This window comes from Erythranthe guttata, chromosome 4, assembly GCF_056151865.1.
Source record: "Erythranthe guttata isolate IM_541 chromosome 4, IM_541, whole genome shotgun sequence".
Lineage (NCBI taxonomy): Eukaryota > Viridiplantae > Streptophyta > Magnoliopsida > Lamiales > Phrymaceae > Erythranthe > Erythranthe guttata.
The window spans coordinates 8370822-8390736 of NC_142536.1; the positions used below are offsets into that span (position 1 = coordinate 8370822).

Here is a 19915-nt window from a genome sequence, read left to right on the forward strand (position 1 = left end):
GAAAAAAATGTCAACTATGTAACTCTTTGCTTCGTTCCATTTTCCACTAGTTTATGTTTCTTCAATCTTGATTCCCTCAAACAATGAGTTTTTTTATTCCGTTATTGTCGAAATCCATGTCATCCACTTTCTCTCTCTACTCTCTCTCTACATTTGTTTATAGAGAGTAGAGAGAGAGAGAGAGTTATGCCCTTCACCACTTCCCCCAAATGGCCGCCGACGACGACGATAACCCCAAACCCGAATCCAATTGCATCACCCAATCGGAGCTCCGCTCCGAATTCTCCCACCACGACCCGACAATCGCCCGGATCAACAACGGCAGCTTCGGCTGCTGCCCCGCCACCATCATCGCCGCCCAGCAGCGCCACCACCTCCTCCTCCTCCGCCAGCCCGACTACTACCACGCCAAGCTCCTCAAACCCTCAATCCTCCACTCCCGCCGCCTCATCCAAACCCTAATCAACGCCGACCACGTCGACGAGATCTCCATCGTCGACAACGCCACCACCGCCGCCGTCGTCCTCCAGCACACCACCAGCTCCTTCTCCCTCTCCTCCAACTTCCGCCCCGGCGACGCCGCCCTCATCCTCCACTACGCCTACGGCGCCGTCAAAAAATCCGTCCAGGCCTACATCACCCGCGCCGGCGGCCACGTCATCGAGGTCCACCTCCCCTTCCCGGTCAAATCCGCCTCCGAGATCGTCCTCGAATTCCGCAAAGCCCTCCGTACCGGCAAATCGAACGGCCGGAAAATCCGGCTCGCCGTAATCGACCACATCACCTCAATGCCCTGCGTAATAATCCCCGTCAAGGAACTCGTCCAAATCTGCCGGAACGAAGGCGTAGACACGATATTCATCGACGGGGTCCACGCAATCGGAAACCTCCCGATCGATGTGAAATCCATCGGCGCGGACTTCTACACGAGCAACCTCCACAAGTGGCTGTTCTGCCCACCGTCCGCCGCTTTCTTGTACTCCAAGCAAACATCCGACGAACTAATGGACACAGCCACCGCCTGGATGGGCACACGAGACTACAGCGCGCAGCTCGTCCTGCCCGATGTGATCGAATTCGTAAACAGATTCGACGGGGGCATTTCGGGAATAATGAAACGAAACCACGATAAGGCTGCTTAAAAGCGTGGAGGTACATGATGTCAGCTGAGCTCCCACCGTCCACTAATATCTTCTTGACCAAGAAGTTGGCCACCGTTGTTGTTACTACTAATGCATCGACATGGTCTTCATCTGGACCTTCAAGGTCGGATGAGTTGAAGACTATGCTGTGATCAGGTCTTCGTATTTGATATATGCGTGCGGATGGAGAAGCACGTTCTTGATTCATGCGTGCTGATCGAGCGAGGGTGCGTCTTGCATTTTGTGAATCGCCACCCGCCGATCCTCCGGAGATAAAGGAGATGATTCCCCGGGTAGGTTGGTTATCGTTGTTATCTGGGTCACGTCGATGACCCCCCTCATCTCGTCTTTGCTGTTGATCTCGATTATTATCTCGGCGTGGAGGATCATCACGGCGCTTATTTCGAGGTATATCAATGTATTCGCCTAAATGACCCTGTTTGATCAGCCTCTCAATCGCCACTTTGAGTTGTGCACATTCCTCCGTAGTATGCCCTCTGTCCTTGTGGAATCGACAATAACGATCCGACTTTTCTCGCTTTGCATTTGGCTGCATAGGACGTGGAGGCTCTGCTAAACCTTTCTGTTCTATCACGCGAAGGATTTCCGTGAGGCGAGTGTTTAGCGGAGTAAACCTATTGTAGGAGGAAGAGGGTTGGCCTTGAGGTGGAAGTGGTGGACGTCGATCATCGCGCCTCCTATTGTCCTGACGGTCATCTTCCCTTTTCCTTTTAGGAGGGGCATGGGTAGAGGCTTCCTCTATCCGGACGTATTTTTCGGCTCGATTCAGCAACTCCTCTAGGTTGCCTGGGGGTCTTCCGGCGATAGATTCTTTGAATCTACCCGGTTTCAAGTTCTGCTGCATAATCCCGGAGAGCATGTCTTGTCTTACACTGGGGACTTCATAGACGGCTTCTACGAAACGCTTAATGTAGTTGCGGACCGTTTCGTTATCTCTCTGTACTACAGAGAAAAGATGAGCTGGGGTCTTGGCATATTGTTTGTTGATGGCGAATTGGTTGGTAAACCGGGTTGACAACCGGGCGAAGGTGTCAATCGACCCTATGGGTAGAGAGTTGAACCAATTCATTGCCCTCTTGGAGAGAGTGGTGCGGAACATTTTGCACATCGCAGCATCCGTCGGGCCATATAAATCCGCCATGGCGCTGAATTTCACTATATGCTCCTGTAGGTCGGTGGTCCCTTCAAATTGAGGTAACCCCGAGATCTTTACTCCTTGAGGTAATACCTCGTTGAGAATGTCTATGGTGAAGGGACTGCGTCTTGTTGGGACAGGCATTCTTTCACCCATTAGATTATTTGGTTGGGGGAAAAGATTTTGACGAGACATTCTGCTGTTTACCTCGCCTTCTCCCTCATTAAAGAGAGGGACTCTCTGTGGTGACGCATTCCCCCGTGGGGGTGAGCGTCGACGCTGCTGTCTGGGCTGTGCCCCTATGTGATTAGTAGATAGCTGCACTCGGGACCGTGGGTCCGAGGTAGAGGAGGAGACACTTATTTGATTTTGGATTGGCGGTGGGGCCACAGGTGGCGCTATAGGTGGAGCTGGCGCTGGTATCGCATTGGGAGCGTTTGCTCCCATCGTGGCGATATATTGAGTTACGGCCTCCATGGCGGCGCGAGTTGAGGCTTCTGCTATCATGCGTTGGAGAAACAAAGCCAAATAGCAAATTACTCCACAGCGGCAGCAACTTCCCCTCAATATTATTTAAATAGTTTCCAATATTCTTGCAGTGCACACTTCATCCTATGTTTCTCTTTTTCTTGTTTCTCATTTGCTGCATACAAGAAATGTCCATCCCATTTATATGAACACATATATGTAATGTTGCATCACATATGATAAATTTAATATATGGAAGATAAACCAAAAAGTTACAAGAGGTCTACAAATTTGAGGGTCCGTACAAAAAAGTAAATTTGACCATGCTTCACGATCCAACTCTTAAAAAATCGAGAAACACAAGAGGGTATAACCTGAAAAAACTGAGAGAAATACCAAATTAATTGAATTTAATTGGCGCTCAAACCACTAACTAAGACCCTTGAGTTTCTTTTGTTTAATCATTTATTTTAGATTGTTACAGATTAGAAGTTTTAGAGCCGATTAACAGGGTATATCAATAGACAATTTAATTCCGAAAAATGAATTTGGATCGTGTGACTTTGAATTATAAATACATGCATGGTAGTTTTAATCTCATTAATACAATGAACCGTATGAAGTTAATTATTACTATTATTATTATTATTATATTTGTTGTATATTAATTGATAACTAAATTATGTAATTTTCCGTCAAAGTTTATATGTAAAAGCAATTTAGTGAGGGCATTTTTGTACAAATAAAAAATTGAAGAAATCCCATCCACATTCATCCTTTTATAAGCAGTATAGATAGATAGATATAGATATAGAATATGCATGTGAAAGAGCCCGTGTTTATAGCAATCAGCAGGAGTGGTATCTGCTAGAAAACAAAAGTCAAACATTTATGTTTGTCAGATTAGCTTGCAGTTGTATATATCTTCTCTTCAATATTACTGTAATTAGGAGAGATTGATGATTTGCTCGAATATATGAGTTGGTTTTCTAACTTTTCAATAATTACATCGGTATTTGAAAACATTGAGCTCAACTTTTGTTTGTCTACTGCAGTAACTGATACAACTTTGTGTATATTTTTCAATATGTTTCCTTTTATTTTACATTTTCTCCCCGTCGGGACCAAATGTAGTGTCTACGACGGTGAATATGTATCCGCATGTGTCTGTTAACTATCAATCCTTAATCTAATTGTGGTATCCACTGCGGTCGAATGTCTGAATTTCTTCGAATGAGTACACAATCGAACCTCGATGAATTAATAACCTCGATTAAATAATAGTTTCTCTCAGTCCCGACTGGGGTGAAAACGTATTTAATTATTAACTCGCTAAATTAATAGAATTTTCCTAGTCCCGACAGTATTAATTTATAGAGGTTTAACTGTATTGTAATGGCCAATTACAAGACCATTTCATTTTTTTCGTTTTGAAAAGAAAATGATGCAATTGCCTGATATAAAGCTACTAGAAAAATAAATAAAAAAGGTATGGATTTAAAGGTGTTTTCCGATTCCCTTGTAACACGCCCAGTAACTCTTGATGTTATGTGCAATTGTTAATAGTATCTAACGTATAAAATATGGATCCAATGTAACAGTGTTTGATGCAAATAGTAAATGTAAAAAAAGCAGAGTCGCGAACATATCTGACCGCTTATGTTGTCTCCCCAAGCATCTAATATAACTCTGATCACGAAAACGAGAATTATCATATGTTTATAGAAAAATAGAATTGTCAGTTTCGAGAACCATTTATTGGTCCATTTTGTTGGGATCCGACTTAATAAGATAGTTACCTTGTTGAAGTATCTCTCACATTGTGCGGACCAGTTCCAACGGTACACTTTCCATTGCCACCTAAATTTGAAGAACAAGGACATAAATGAATACAGTTAAACCTCTATAAATTAATTCAGTCGGGACTAGGGAAATTCTATTAATGTAGCGAATTATTAAATTATCGAGTTAATAATTTGACACGTTATCACCGAAACTATTATTTAATCAAGGTTATTAATTTATCGAGTATTAATTTATCGAGGCTCTACTGTATATGCATTCTCAAAAATAAAGCAGAGTATGCAGTTGCTAATGCCAATAAATAGGCAATAAATATAAAAGTTCGGTACATACCCATGATTTTGGAGCTTTTGGGTCGGCGACTTTCTTGTGTTTCTTAGATTGATCCGACAGGAAAGTAATTACGATGCTGACCTTGAACTCTATCGAAAATGGACTGCAAAGGAGGAGTTCACATAGTAAGTACAAATTGACATACGTAGTCAAAATGCAAATAAGTTGAACATCCAATAGTTTATCTACTACCTTAAATTATTCTAGATTGTTTACATTCGTGGTTGAAGCATGCATACTGATGGTGCTATTACTTAGATTACCTATAGTAGGGTAATAAATGAGCTAGGGGAGTAAAAGCGGATCAGTAGCTAGCAACTTGATGATCCTGAAGTCCCTGCGAAATGAACACACGTGAACTAAGCTGGGGGTTGATCCGGCGGAAACCCTTCCGCCGCTCAAGTCAGATGTACGGATAGTGGAGATGGTTGAGAAAATAAAACTCTAGATTACTTGTGAATCATAAAACGTACATTAACAAATAAATAAAACCTCTATTTATATGTCGTTGATTGGGTTGGGTTTACTTTGTTGGGCCAAACCTTATTTTGAAGGTGCTTGGGCTTTCGTGTAGTGGGCCCAATTATTAGATAAATTGGGGGCCCATTGGATCGGCCCAATTAGGTATATCATTAAGCTCCCAACTCTCGAGTCGAGACGGGAGACTTGTCGAGGGGAATCCGGCTCGTGTCGAGAGTTAATTGTGTCTTTGCTTGACGAGTTTCCATTGGCGTTGAATTAATCTCATTAATTAAAGAAGAGATAATTGTATTTATTTGGCAGCGAGGTATATATTTAAGGGTTTTAAATAATATAATAGGGCCAGATAAATAGACTTCTTTTGCGGTGGAAAGAATTAAATTCCAACTCCTGTGGAATAAATATGGGTAAGTATTTTTAACTTTGGGTCTTCTTCCGTGCTCTTGCTTCTCTAAATTTTTTTTGTGGTAGAGTAGAATTTTTTTGTTTCTTGATTGTTTCTTCGAAGAAAAATATTTACCAGGTCGAACCCGGGTAAGTCGAAATCTTTGCGAATTAAAATTCGAGATCCGGTTGAAGGGGGCGAGAAAACTTTTGGTACCGTTAGTATGGAACGCGAGAAGGTTGTAGTATCGGGTGCGAAAATTGGATCGTCGACCGGTGGTTTACGAATCGGAGGGTGGGAGGCAGAGGTTGGTGGCAGCGACGGCTCAGCTAGAGCCATCGGCTCGGACCGAGCTGCCACCAACGGGTTATAATGTGTAGGCGCGAAGCCCGAGGTCTCTATTGGAGGAGGCGGCGCGGCTGGGCGGTGCGGCTCGGCGGCTTGCACATCAACCGAGGAGAGGAGAGAAGGTAGGCAGCCAGCTGGACCAGTGGAGGAACGACGCGCGCGCGCGTCAGGCACAGTGGCCGAGGTACGCGCGAGCGCGTTTGTGGTGGGGAACGAGGAACGCGCGCGCGCGTCGGGCGTGGAGGGACGCGCGCGCGCGATTGGTGCGTGTGAGGGAGGCTCGCATGTCGGTGGTGGGCAATTGGCGGCACAAGCGCACGTCTGGCGTGCTCCCCAGTGGCGACGCGCGCGCGTCAGCGGGGGCGGGGCTGGGTTCTGCCGCGCGTGGCGGTGTTGGCCGAAAACCTACACGCAAGTGCACGTATCGTACAAGTAATATAGTGGACGATTAAGTCTGGATATCGAACCCACAGAGAATATTTAATTACTTAATCCTAGACGCTAAATTCTACCAATTGCTATGAAGCCCACCCTACACAGTCGACTTTAGAGAGAATTAACTAAATTAAAATAAATTAAAAAGCAAATAAAAAAGACAATAGCACGAAAGCAATTAAAAACGAAGGTTTAATCAGAGTAAACAAGCCTAGGATTTTATTCTTCCCCCTATGTGATTATTACTTCCCCAATTCCTTCAATTATGCAAGCAATTAACCCGGATTATTTACCTGAGATGCTAAAATAATCATAACCCGCTTCCGCGTGTATTACGATTCTACTACTCTAGATTCAATTACTATATTCCTATGCAATTAATTCTACAACACAACATTAAGCACAAATCTCAATAATGGCTACCTAAGAGATTAACTATATTCCTATGTTAATACCACAAAGGCTCTTCTACCACAGTTCTAATTATTAACCCGATCTTCCGATTCATGCGATTAACAATAACATAAAAGCACATAAGTTGATCAAGTTCATGCACTTAATAAAACAAGTAGAAGAAATAATCCGGAATTAAAACTTGCATAAAATCATGGAAAAGGGTTCATAAATCCCACATAGGGTTCCAAATAAAATCCTAGAAATAAGTAATTTAGCTACTCATGATTAAAGGAAAAACGCAAATAAAATAAGTCATAAACGATAAATCTATGCTTAGAGTCTTCGAATTCTTCGTCTTCGTTATTGCTTTGTTGCTCTCCAAATTGCGTAAAAGAGATCCCCAATTGTGTGCTTGGGTTGGTCTTATATAGGGTGAAGAACTTGGGGAAGAAGGCAGTTTCCTTGTGCAATTAAAATCCCTTTACTGCGCAACTTCGGAGTCTCGGACGGGGTCCCACAATTTGCACTAAAACTGGGACGGGGTCCGGGCTTTAAATCTTCAGAATTTTGATATTTTCACTTTGGACCCATATTTTCGCCAAAATTGCAGTTTTGACCCCATACTTTTCCAATTCTTCAATTTGTACCTAAAATACAATAAATCAACTTTTTAAGCACCAATTATCGTTAAAACACACCAAAAGCTCAAATAAAAAGATACGATAAAGTGTAAAAATATACACTTAACACACACCAAAACTTGAACTTTTGCTTGTCCTCAAGCAAAATCTACCAATAAGCAAATAACTCAACAATAACATCTCATCACATAGATCAATGATCAACTTCACGTTTTCAGAACTTGTAATTATAATGACAATTCTTAGGCATTCGCAAGCTCAAAATTGAACAACACTTAGTCACTCACCATTACCAAAAACCACAATTCATACAATTGTTTCAAGCATCCAATATTTGCAAATTAAAGATAGAAAGAATTTATACTTACATGCATATGCTTGACTCCAAATACTCACCAAATTATTCTACTCTACTAATATCGAACATTAAGCTATTGGGATCATTGGGGCTTTGTGGCTTTCAATTGTTAGGCTCTTTGGTTCGAGGTAGGAAATATGGGTATATGTGGCTATTCTTCTTGAATTTAGGTGATTACGCCAAAATTTGAAAGATAGGCGTTTGAAACAATGAATTCACCTCTACGGACTTTAGTAAACTCGATTCTCAAAAGTTCAAAAGTCTCCACTTTTGCTTTTGAGGCAAGGGATCGAGTTCTCAAAGATAATTCAACAACTAGTCCTTATTTCTTCTCCCTTCTAGTCTCTTCTTCTTCTTCTTCTTTTTCTCTTTTTTTTTTTTTTTTTTTTTTTTTTTTTTTTTTTTATTATATATATATATATATATAGAAGCATAGATATTTGCCTTCTTTTCGTTTTTTTTTTTTCATTTTTTTTTTCGAAGAAGAAGAAGGACCTTATAAAAATTTCCGACCGATCTCCAAGGGGTAATTTTCAAGAATCTCCACCAATTCTACCTCACACATTGGCTAAAAGAAAGAACACCTTTTCTCCGAGGCTCAAATCAAGGTTCTAAGGATAATTTCGATAAAAAGGTCGGCTTGAAAGGCTCAAACGGTTCAAAGAAGGCCCAAATCATATCTCAAATCACTCACTACTCAATACTTCGTATCATAAATTTCCTAAGGTGAGTTCTAAAACCGAACATAGCATGATCTAGCACAAATTAATTCCAAATTTAAAATACAAAACGTTCAACCAAAGCAATGCACAAAATGTGATTCCTAGCAATAATTCGCTTCTAAGTCCCGTTGAATCGAAAGCTAAACAAACATCAAGTCCTTATCACACAAAACAAGCAATCTCATCATAAAAAATTGATCATCTCTCATCATCACAAATCATCGATGCATTCGACTCAAGCAAATCTTTTTTTTTTTTATATTTATATTCCGGAAAAAACGAGAAAAACAATAAAAACGAATACAACTTAATGCATGCAAACTAAAACAAATAAGCACAAAAATAACATGTTTTTCACCCCCAAACTTAAAATTTTCGTTGCCCTCAACGAATTTAGCACAAAGTTTAAGGATAGAAAACACCTGATTTAGTCGGAGTCGATGTGATCGGGGTGCTCCTCCCTAGCTCTCTCACGCTCGTCCTCATTGGGCGGTGGCACTTTTCTTTCCCTTTTCCTCCCTTTGGAAGATGATGCTTCGCTCGTGCGGCCTCGTTTGTTGGACGACATAGTTGGGAGAGAGGTTGGAATATATTCGGTGAGAATTGGTTAACAATCGAACTCAAAATTTGGTTGGAGCAAATTGTCGAACACCTTGTGGGCGTGCCTTGAAAGAGTAGATCTTGAAGAATTTGGTTCGATTCTCTAGCCTCCATTTGTGTGTGGAAGTTTGAGAGAAGGAAAGAGGAGGGTTTAGGAAATAATGGGGGAGAAAATCTAATTTTTTTAAAGTTAAAACGCCCCAAAACTAGTCGGACGGCCGTCCCGGGTTTTGTGCTGATTTTCGGACGGCCGTCCGACATTTTTTTCCTCTTCCTAGTTGTGGGACGGCCGTCCCACATTTACACATATTTTTGGGACGGCCGTCTCATAGACAGAGATGACAATTTGATCGTTCTGTTTCCCAGACGGCCGTCCGGGATTTTGCTTGCAATTTCGGACGGCCGTCTCGACCCCCTGACCATGTTTTCGACCTTGAAAAGTAAAATTCAAATAGATTAAATAGAATGCATGCCTATGGCGATAAAAATGAAACGAAAAATTAAAGAAAACTACGAAAACATAAAGCTCGGGTTGCCTCCCGAGAAGCGCTAAGTTTAAAGTCTTTAGCCGGACGTTGCTTCTTTATTTTCAAGCAAAAGCGACCGAAGTCACTTGGCAATCTTCACTCGCTTCCCAATACGGTTTGAGCCGGCTCCGCTTCACGTTGAACGTACGATTTGAATCTCGCTCCTTTATTTTGACCACCTCGTTAGGAAGAATTTCTTGGACAATAAACGGCCGCGACCACTTTGATTTGCCCTTCCTTGGAAATAACCAAAGACGGGATTTGCACAATAACACCAATTGTCCTTTGTGCAATTCCTTTTTGATTTTCTCCTTACGACCACAATAGCTTGACTCATCTTTCTCTCGTCACTTGCTCGAGTCTTTGGGTGGCAACATCTTCCTTGCATTCTCATCGTCGTTAAGACCTCGACTCGTATGACTTTCTCTCGGAGGATTTAAAAGCGAGTCCATGAAATAAACTTGCTCCGTCCAATTCCCATTTCTGCCATCATCTCCTGCACTCAAAGATACTTTCCCATTGTCCAAGTTCAAAACATCAAATTTTTCATGAGTTGTAAAATCCATAAGCTTAATAGCAAAACAATCATTATTATCACATGGATTTTTATTAGCATTAAAAACATTGAATTTGATTGTTTGATCATGCACAGTCATTGTAAGATCACCACTAGCACAATCAATTAGCGTTTTCGACGTGGCTAAAAAAGGTCTCCCTACGATAAGGGGTATCTCCCTATCCTCATCTATATCAAGTATAACAAAATCGACAGGGAAGATAAATTTGTTGACTTTCACTAGCACATTCTCTAAAATACCTCTTGGGTAAACTAAAGATCTATCGGCTAATTGAAGAGTTATAGCCGTCGGTTCAATTTCTCCTAACCCAAGATTTTTAAAAGTAGAGTATGGCATAAGATTAATGCTAGCACCTAAATCAATGAGCGATCTAAAATTTTTACCTCCTATAGTACAAGGAATAGTAAACTTACTTGGATCGCCGAGTTTTTGTGGAAGAGGCCGAGTAAGAATTGCACTAATTTGCTCCGTGAGTTGGATCATCTCGTTCCCTTGCAATTTCTTACTTTTCTTCACGAGGTCCTTTAGGAACTTCACCCACTTTGGCATCTTTTGAAGTGCTTCAATGAAAGGAATATTTATGCGAATTTCCTTCAACTTGTCCAAAAATTTTTGATATTCGGCATCGAGCTTCTTCTTTATAAACTTTTGAGGATAAGGAATTGGAGGGACTTGTGAAGGCACCGTTGATGGTGGCTCTTCATGAGCTGATTCTTTTTCCTCATTCACTTTCGGCTTCTCGATTATCGTGTTTCTCTTTTCTTTTCGTGGGGCTTCCTCCAACTGCTTGTCGTTCTTCAAGGTGACTGCTTGGCATGTCTCGACCTCGATCTTTTTCGTTAGCAATCTTTGTGGATATGGGATTGGTTCGACCCATTCGGCTACAGTGACTTGCGGCTTGACTTGACTTTCTTCATTTTTCTCGATCTTGAAATTGATAGCTTGGCACGTCTCGAACTTTTGCTTTCGAGGATCTTCCGTATTCGATGGCAATGCTCCCGCCGGACGTTTCTCTTGATTCACAACGAATTGAGCGAATTGATTCTCCAAATTCCGCAGCGAGGCTTGGATAGCGGTCATGAATTGGGCCAATATCTCATCCGTATTTGATTTTTGGGCCGGTGGATTGTTGGCTTGATAGCTTTGTTGAGGAGGGGCTTGATTTTGAAATTGACCTTGAGGTCTTTGATACCCTTGGCCTTGTTGATTTCCTCCATATTGCCCTTGTGATCTCCACCCTTGATTTTGGAATTGGCGAGGCGCATTGTTGACCTAGTTGAGAGACTCCACATCTTGTTGGCATTGGAGCGTGTAGTGATTTCCACCGCAAATTTCACAACATGGAGAATCAACTACTTGAACTTGTTGTGGTGGACTTGCTTTGATGTGCTGTAGAAGGAGTTGATTTTGTTGAGCAATTTGGGTCACTTGAGCTTGAAGGGCCGTAATTGCATCTAACTCCAACACTCCGGGAACTTTCTTGGCTCCACTAACCGTCCTCTCGCTTGACTTGGCAAACCGATTTTGAGCAATTTGATCCAACATGATGAAAGCATCCGGTATCGATTGACTCATAAAATTTCCCCCGGTTGATGCATCTAAGACCGTTTGTGCATTCTCGTTAATCCCTTGGTAGAAGATGTGGATTTGCCGCCATTGTTCGACTCCATGTGTTGGACACTGCCGCAAAAGAGTTTTAAATCTCTCCCATGCCTCGTATAATTGCTCGCCTTGCTCTTGGACAAAATTATGAATTTCTCGTCGGATTCTCTCGTCCTTCTCGGGTGAGCTGTAAACTTTCATGAAAAGGTTGAGGAGTTGAGACCACGACGAGATAGAGTGGGGGGCTTGGGACATCAACCACTGGCGAGCTCTTCCTTGTAAGGAGTGCTTGAAGAGGATTAATTGTAGCGCCTCTTGGGAAACGCCGTTTTGACGGTGGGAATTACAGGTATCTAGAAAATTGACAATGTGAAGATGGGGATCTTCACCCGCCAATCCACTAAATAGCCTGTTATTTTGGAGCATCGTCAAGAGGCCTTGCTTGATCTCAAAATTGTGCGCCTCAATAGGTGGATATTGGATGCTCGGGCGGAATCCGTCATGAGTCGGGATTATGTAATCTTGAAGTGCCCGTGGCCTAACTGCTGGCTGTACTGGAAGTTGAGGGGGTGGGTCTTGGACTTGGTTTCCGTTGGCTCCGAGTAAATTACCCGCTGCCTAGCGTTCTTCGTCCTCCATTATATTGTTTTTGCGTTGAAGTCTCCTAGTGGCTCGAAAAGTTCGTTCGATTTCGGGATCAAACGGTTCTCTTGCAAGATCGAGTCTCCTACGCATACACAATACCTAAAACAAAAAATAAAATAAAAAAAAATTAAATGGGTGAATCGTGAAAATTGTTCAAATCTAGAGCTAGAATAAAATAAATAATTAAAATATTCCCCGGCAACGGCGCCAAAAACTTGTTGGCCGAAAACCTACACGCAAGTGCACGTATCGTACAAGTAATATAGTGGATAATTAAGTCCGGATATCGAACTCACAGAGAATATTTAATTACTTAATCCTAGACGCTAAATTCTACCAATTGCTATCAAGCCCACCCTACACAGTCGACTTTAGAGAGAATTAACTAAATTAAAATAAATTAAAAAGCAAATCAAAAAGACAATAGCACGAAAGCAATTAAAAACAAAGGTTTAATCAGAGTAAACAAGCCTAGGATTTTATTCTTCCCCCTATGTGATTATTACTTCCCCAATTCCTTCAATTATGCAAGCAATTAACCCGGATTATTAACCTGAGATGCTAAAATAATCATAACCCGCTTCCGCGTGTATTACGATTCTAATACTCTAGATTCAATTACTATATTCCTATGCAATTAATTCTAGTACACAGCATTAAGCACAAATCTCAATAATGGCTACCTAAGAGATTAACTATATTCCTATGTTAATACCACAAAGGCTCTTCTACCACAGTTCTAATTATTAACCCGATCTTCCGATTCATGCGATTAACAATAACATAAAAGCACATAAGTTGACCAAGTTCATGCACTTAATAAAACAAGTAGAAGAAATAATCCGGAATTAAAACTTGCATAAAATCATGGAAAAGGGTTCATAAATCCCACATAGGGTTCCAAATAAAATCCTAGAAATAAGTAATTTAGCTACTCATGATTAAAGGAAAAACGCAAATAAAATAAGTCATAAACGATAAATCTATGCTTGGAGTCTTCGAATTCTTCGTCTTCGTTATTGCTTTGTTGCTCTCCAAATTGCGTAAAAGAGATCCCCAATTGTGTGCTTGGGTTGGTCTTATATAGGGTGAAGAACTTGGGGAAGAAAGCAGTTTCCTTGTGCAATTAAAATCCCTTTACTGCGCAACTTCGGAGTCTCGGACGGGGGTCCCACAATTTGCACTAAAACTGGGACGGGGGTCCGGGCTTTAAATCTTCAGAATTTTGATATTTTCACTTTTGACCCATATTTTCGCCAAAATTGCAGTTTTGACCCCATACTTTTCCAATTCTTCAATTTGTACCTAAAATACAATAAATCAACTTTTTAAGCACCAATTATCGTTAAAACACACCAAAAGCTCAAATAAAAAGATACGATAAAGTGTAAAAATATACACTTAACAGGCGGCGCGTCCAAAGCGGGATTTTCCGCGCGTGGGGGCGCGTGCGACGCCTGTTTTCCGGCGCGTGGAGAGCGTCAGGTGGTCTTTTTCGGCGCTCGTCGCGCGAGGAAGAAGGTTGAGATGATGAGGGTTTTGGCCCAGTTGATGACGTGAATATGCGGATTTTCGGATGGCGAGAAAATATTGGTTCGTGGAGTGATGACTTTGGATCGAGTGCTAATGTTGTGGAGGAAGTGGAGGGGGTTGGTACTAGTAGACGCTGTTATGGGCGTCAAGTCGTGGATTTTGGGAGCGATAGTGATGAGTCGAATCAATCACATTCGTCGAGCGAGCGTGCTGAGCCAAGTAGTGAATGCTGAGCCGAGTAGTGAAATTGATCCGATTGTTGAAGTAGAAGAGGAAGATGATATTCCGCTGGGTGATGTTGAGATTGATACGAGGAGCCAAAAGAAAATTACGCCAATTAATTTTGACTTATTTGATTTTGATCGTGTATTGACGGAAGAGCATTTGCAGTCTATTCGTCGACTAGTTGGAGGGCCACGAAATATCGAGTTGCTTTTGCCTCAGAAAGGCGAGCGTTTATATTCACCGCCCGCTGGGTTTCATACGTTATACTTGGCGTACGTGACGTGTACTTCTCAAATCACTCCGCATCCGACCTTGTTGAAGATTTGTGATGAATTTAAGATAGGGTATAGTCAGCTAACTCCGGCTGCGCTTCTTATGTTTGAGGCCTTTCACCATAGGGTGTCGCGAGTGGGTTTGCCTAGTGCTGTGAATTTGTTCAAGACATTGTTTACATTGCATCGGTTGAATAGGTTGCCCTTCTTTTGCGTTCATCCGCGAGTGCCCTACCAATTTTTGAAGAGTGTGAAGTTGTCTTTGGGGAATTGGAAATCCCGTTTCTTTTATGTTAGGGCTCCCTCGTTTGATGTCCCCGTAATTTGGAAACCTTCGTGTGAGAGTTTCAAAATTACCGCGAATATGGCGAAGAGCATTGAAGAATCTAGGTTGTGTGAAGTGGAATTTGACCCAAGGTGTTTGATACCGGATGGTCAGCACCGCATATCCTTTTGTTGCATCGATTTTTTTTTTTATGTGTTGTTCTTCGGTTATATTTTGCTCATGTCTCCCTTTTTTTTTGTATATGATTGTATTAACTTTACGGCGCTTCGAGCTAAGGCAAATGGGACGTCGAAGAAGGCATCGAAGAAGGTTCCCTCTACGTTGGGAGGTTCTTCGGGTGGCCTGCCTCGAGAGACGGCCCGTGTAGAGACACCTCGAGTGATTGAAGACGATCGTAGCTATGCTGGTGAAGTGGAGGTGCGTGAACCTACGAAAGATCATGGCAAGGGAAAGAGAGTAGAGACTGAGTATGTGGTTGTGCCCAAGCGTCCTCGGGTAGACCCAGAGGAGCCTTATGCTTTCCATGGTGGGGCAGGGAAGCAGTTGTTTACCTTTGGGGTGAATCGTGAGGGGAAGGAGTCGTACTGGGATGTGTTGGAGCGTGATTTGTCGATGATGAGTACCGAGGGATTCATTCGGGACTATGATCGTGCTCGGATGTCCGGTAAGGGCTATTCACACATGTTGGAGTTGGCTGGTGGGGACATATGCCGGGTGAGTACTTGTCTTTTTAGAACAAGACTTTATGTTTATTTCCTCTTTTCTTTCGTAATCAAATTTTTTTTTTTTTTTGTTTTTTTTTTTTAGTTGGTAGCGACTTGGAGATACCTCATGGAGCAAGATGGGAACGTGGAAGCTACGAAAAAAGAGGAGCGAGGTCGAAGTCAGGAGCGTGAGGACGAACTTCGAAGCCAGTTGGAGATAGCGCGGTCCGATCTTGCTCAACGGACGGAAGAGCTTGCTCAGAGGACAGAGGAGCTTGAGGTTAGCCGAGGTGAGGCGAAGGCCTATAAGGATGATGTTCAGAAGTTGAACGAGTGCTATGATCAGCTCAAAGAGAAGTAGGAAGTTGAGAAAGCGACGGGAAAGAGGTTTCTCGCGACGTCGGGTGGTGCTGTTTATAAGGAGACCATCGTGGATGAAACCAAACTTAGCTTCCGAGGTAGTGTTGAGTGTGTTGCTATGATTGAGGAACGTGCTTTGGTTGCAGTCTATAAGCCATTAGTTCGTACTTGTCGCAAATACCTTCGCGAGGTGGGTGGTATCAGTGAGAGGGTCATTCGTGGGATGGAATCCAGTATATCCGATGAAGAGGAGGATGAGGCAGATGTCAACGAGACGGGCACTAAGCTCGAGGATGACATGGTTGCTGATGACCCCACTGAAGGGGCGTCTTCCGCTTGTGGTGGGGGAGCTTAGATTTATATGTTAGTTTTGCTAGGATAGTTAGACTCTTTTTTATTTTTTATTTTTTATGGAACTCTTAGTTTATTTTTATCGCTGATGTAGATGGGTATGTCCACTACTATTTCGTTTGAATTTTCTTCCTTGTTTGACATTTGAAGGTTTTTATTAAGGGTCGTGCCCTTTGTTCGGACCGCGTGGGTCTTAAGTATGTTAGGTCCGTGGCCACGTTTTAAAAGTATCACCCCGTGAAACAAATAAAAAGACTTAGACAATCCAGGTGGCCAGGCTATATAGATTATCTAAATTTCTCTAAGTGTTTGTAGGGTTGTATTGCATTGAACTCATCGTAACGGGTAAATAGTATAGATGTAATAACACAGAGAGTAAAGCAAAAAAATTGATTTATTCAATGGTAGAAAATGAGAACTGTTACAAGCCTACGTGAGGCGAAGGGAAATAGTCTTGCGAATGTCATAAGCCTACGGAAAGCGAAGGGAGATAACTATTGCAAAAGCAAATGAGTTGAAATAATAAAAACTATTCTAAGTGATTATACTAATTTGTTCTTCTTCCACGTCTTCCTTGTACTCGTCCGTGCTGCTGTGCTGATGGTAAGTCGATTTCCTTTGGCGTCTCTATGCCTGAAAAATATAGTAGAAGATTTTTAAACACTTGTACTGAAGACTTAGTAATTGCATAAGCTGGGGTGATGTGTACTATAATATCACGTACCCTAATAAGGGGATTATTTCTCTTCCTCGCACTCCGAGATATGAAATCAACTAGTGAGTTGCTGTGATTTGCTGCGTAATCATGCCTGTTAAATGGAATGACTTTATCATGTTAGTATGAATATACAAGACCATGCGTGTGATATCTTTTAGTGGAAGTAGTGTTACCTTTGGCGATGTGGTATGGAGTATCTTCGCTCTTTGGGCCAGTGATGAGTAGTAGGCATCCCCGCGTAATTGATTCTCCATCTATAAGAAGGTGATGAAAAGTGCTTATGGAATGTTGATGTAAGTAATATTACTAGCCCCCCAGTTTGGGTGGGACTTTTACGCACCTCGTTATGGAGTAGAAACTTCCCAAGAGCGTAGAGACAGTTTTTGCAAGACGAGTGACGTGAAAGGTCGCGAAGCCTGTAGAGGTAATGGTTTGTAAGCAACTTTTGTATGAGGATGACATGGATGGTAACTTAAACGGATTTGAAGTAATGTGAATATATACATCAAGCGTAGAACCTTTTGAGGTTTCCTATATTCCAGGTTCTGAGTATAGGATGTCCGTCAAGGTTCTCGAGACGATATGCTCCAGTATTGACCACTTGTGTGATTTTGTATGGTCCTTCCCATTTTGGGTCGAGCTTACCAATGGGGCGCGAGGCTTCAGCTTTTCGGAGGACTAAATCTCCCACTTGGAAAGACCGAGGACGGACCTTTGAATTGTATGCTTTGGCCATTCGTGTTTTGTACATCTGTTGTCGGATGCATGCGACCTCTCGTAGCTCATCTACGAGGTTGAGACTGCCCCGTATAGCTTCTTCGTTAGCTGCGGGATCATAGTTGGTGATTCGCCAAGATGGTTCGCTGATTTCAACGGGTGCGATAGCCTCTGTGCCGAAAGCCATATTAAAAGGTGATTGTCCGGTTGCTGCTCATGGGGTTGTTCGATAAGCCCATAAGGCGCTAGGCAATTCCTCCACCTACTTCCCTTTGGCACTTCCAAGCCTTGTTTTAAGGTGTTGGAGTATGGTGCGATTCGTGACCTCCGTCTGGCCGTTAGCCTGTGGATTGGCTACGGATGTGAAGAACTGTTTGATGTCTAAGCCGAGGCACCAATTCTTCACTTTGTCATCACAAAATTGGGTTCCATTATCTGAAATAATGGAACGTGGGATTCCAAAGCGACACACAATATTCTTCCCTAGGAATTGGATGATCTCTTCTTCTCGGATGCGTGCTAAGGGTTCAGCCTCCACCCATTTTGTGAAGTAATCTACGGCTAAAATGAGGAACTTTCTCCCTCCCGTGGCGGGCGGGAATGGTCCGACTAAGTCCATCCTCCATTGGGCGAATGGGATGGGGCTATCAATCGGTTGCATTAATGTCGCTGGCAGGTGAGCGATGTTGGCATGCTCTTGGCAGGGCTTACACCTCTGGACTAATTTTTTTGCGTCTTCGTGCATCGTTGGCCAGTAGTAACCTTGCCTCAATAGTTTGAGAGCCAAGTTTCTACCGCTCAAATGATTGCCGAAAATGCCTTCATGTACTTCTCAAACTACGTAATTTGCTGTAGTTGGGTCGGGGCACTTGAGATAGGGGAATGAGAATCCTCGTTTGTAAAGTTCTTCTCCCACTATTATGAAGCGAGCGGCTCTCAATTTTAACTTCCGTGCCTGGGTGATATCAGTTGGAAGTTCTCCCTTCTTGAGATACTTTATGATTGGAGTGAACTAGCACGGTTCGTCCTCCTTGTTGTAATGCACTTCATCGGTTGAAGTTATGTCCGGCTGAGGCGAGGTCAGAAACCTCACCTTTCGACTTCCAATGCTTGCCATGGAGATTCCAAGCCTAGCTAATTTGTCCGCATGAATGTTACTGGAGCGAGGTACTTGTCTTATTTCGTAGCTCTCGAATTTGGGTAACAGAGTGTGTGTGAGAGCCAAATATTTGGCCATGGATTCTTCTTTGGCCTCGTAAGTTCCGAGTACTTGGTTAACGACGAGCTAAGAATCGCTTTGGATTATGAGCTTACGCGCTCCGGCTGCTAAGGGGAGGCGGATTCCAGCTATCAATGCTTCATATTCAGCGACATTGTTTGAGGCTGTGAATTCAAATCGTTGAGCATATTCGAATTCATCTCCGTTGGGGTTCGTTAGTACGATACCCGCGCCACCTCCTGTGGCTGTGGAAGATCCATCAACGGTGACAGACCAAGCAGGGAGGGATGTGCTCTCTTCTACTAAGGTCATTTCTACCAAGAAGTCAGCCAATACTTGTGCGCTATCAAGGCGGGGTTTGAATTCTACCCCATATTCCCTCAGCTCTATTGCCCATTTCGTTAACCGCCCGGACGTCTCGGGACTCCTTAGTATCTGCTTCAGGGGGTAATTGGTGAGAACCACCACTTGATGTGATTGGAAGTAAGGTCGGAGCTTCCGAGTTGCGTTGATGAGGACGAGAGCGAGCTTCTCCATATTGGTATATGGTTGTACGGCTCCTTGGAGGGCGCGACTTATGTAGTATATAGGCTGGTGGCCTTTTCCTCCATCTCGGATAAAGACTGCGCTGATGGCGTCAGCTGAGGTAGCTAAGTACAGGAGGAGGGTGTGTCCGGGCTGAGGTTTTGTGAGCAGGGGTGGTGATGCGAGATATAACTTCAGCTCGACGAAAGCCTTTCGACAAGCTTCATCCCATTCAAACTTTTTTCCTCCCCTTAAAATCTTGAAGAAAGGGAGAGCCTTGTCCGCTGATCTTGAAATGAACCTGTTTAAAGATTTTAGGCAGCCGTTCAGCTGTTGGACTTTCTTGATCGATGATGGTGGAGCCATGGAGGTGATGGCTTCTATTT

General features: G+C 42.8%; 3 protein-coding genes across 3 annotated transcripts in view; 1 reads left to right on the plus strand and 2 right to left on the minus strand.

Moving 5' to 3' along the window:
• On the plus strand, positions 1 to 1142 carry LOC105972775 (putative L-cysteine desulfhydrase, chloroplastic). The gene has a single exon (XM_012997754.2). The coding sequence runs from the start codon at positions 210 to 212 to the stop codon at positions 1140 to 1142; it is 933 nt and encodes a 310-aa protein (XP_012853208.1). The 5' UTR covers positions 1 to 209.
• An 87-nt stretch (positions 1143 to 1229) lies between these two features.
• Positions 1230 to 2232, minus strand: LOC105972774 (uncharacterized). Its single transcript, XM_012997753.1, has 2 exons — positions 1357 to 2232; positions 1230 to 1259 (listed from the first exon to the last, which is right to left on the minus strand). Exons 1-2 carry the CDS (start codon positions 2230 to 2232, stop codon positions 1230 to 1232), a joined length of 906 nt encoding a protein of 301 aa, XP_012853207.1.
• Positions 2233 to 4291: 2059 nt separating this feature from the next.
• Positions 4292 to 19915, minus strand: part of LOC105972824 (uncharacterized) — an 87937-nt gene continuing 72313 nt past the window's right edge. Inside the window, exons 10-12 of the mRNA XM_088816807.1 lie at positions 4903 to 5005; positions 4566 to 4626; positions 4292 to 4455 (exon numbers count right to left, since the gene is read on the minus strand). Of these exons, the coding sequence (XP_088672933.1) occupies positions 4582 to 4626; positions 4903 to 5005 (148 nt within the window). The 3' untranslated portion in view covers positions 4292 to 4455; positions 4566 to 4581. The remainder of the gene's footprint in view (positions 4456 to 4565; positions 4627 to 4902; positions 5006 to 19915) is intronic.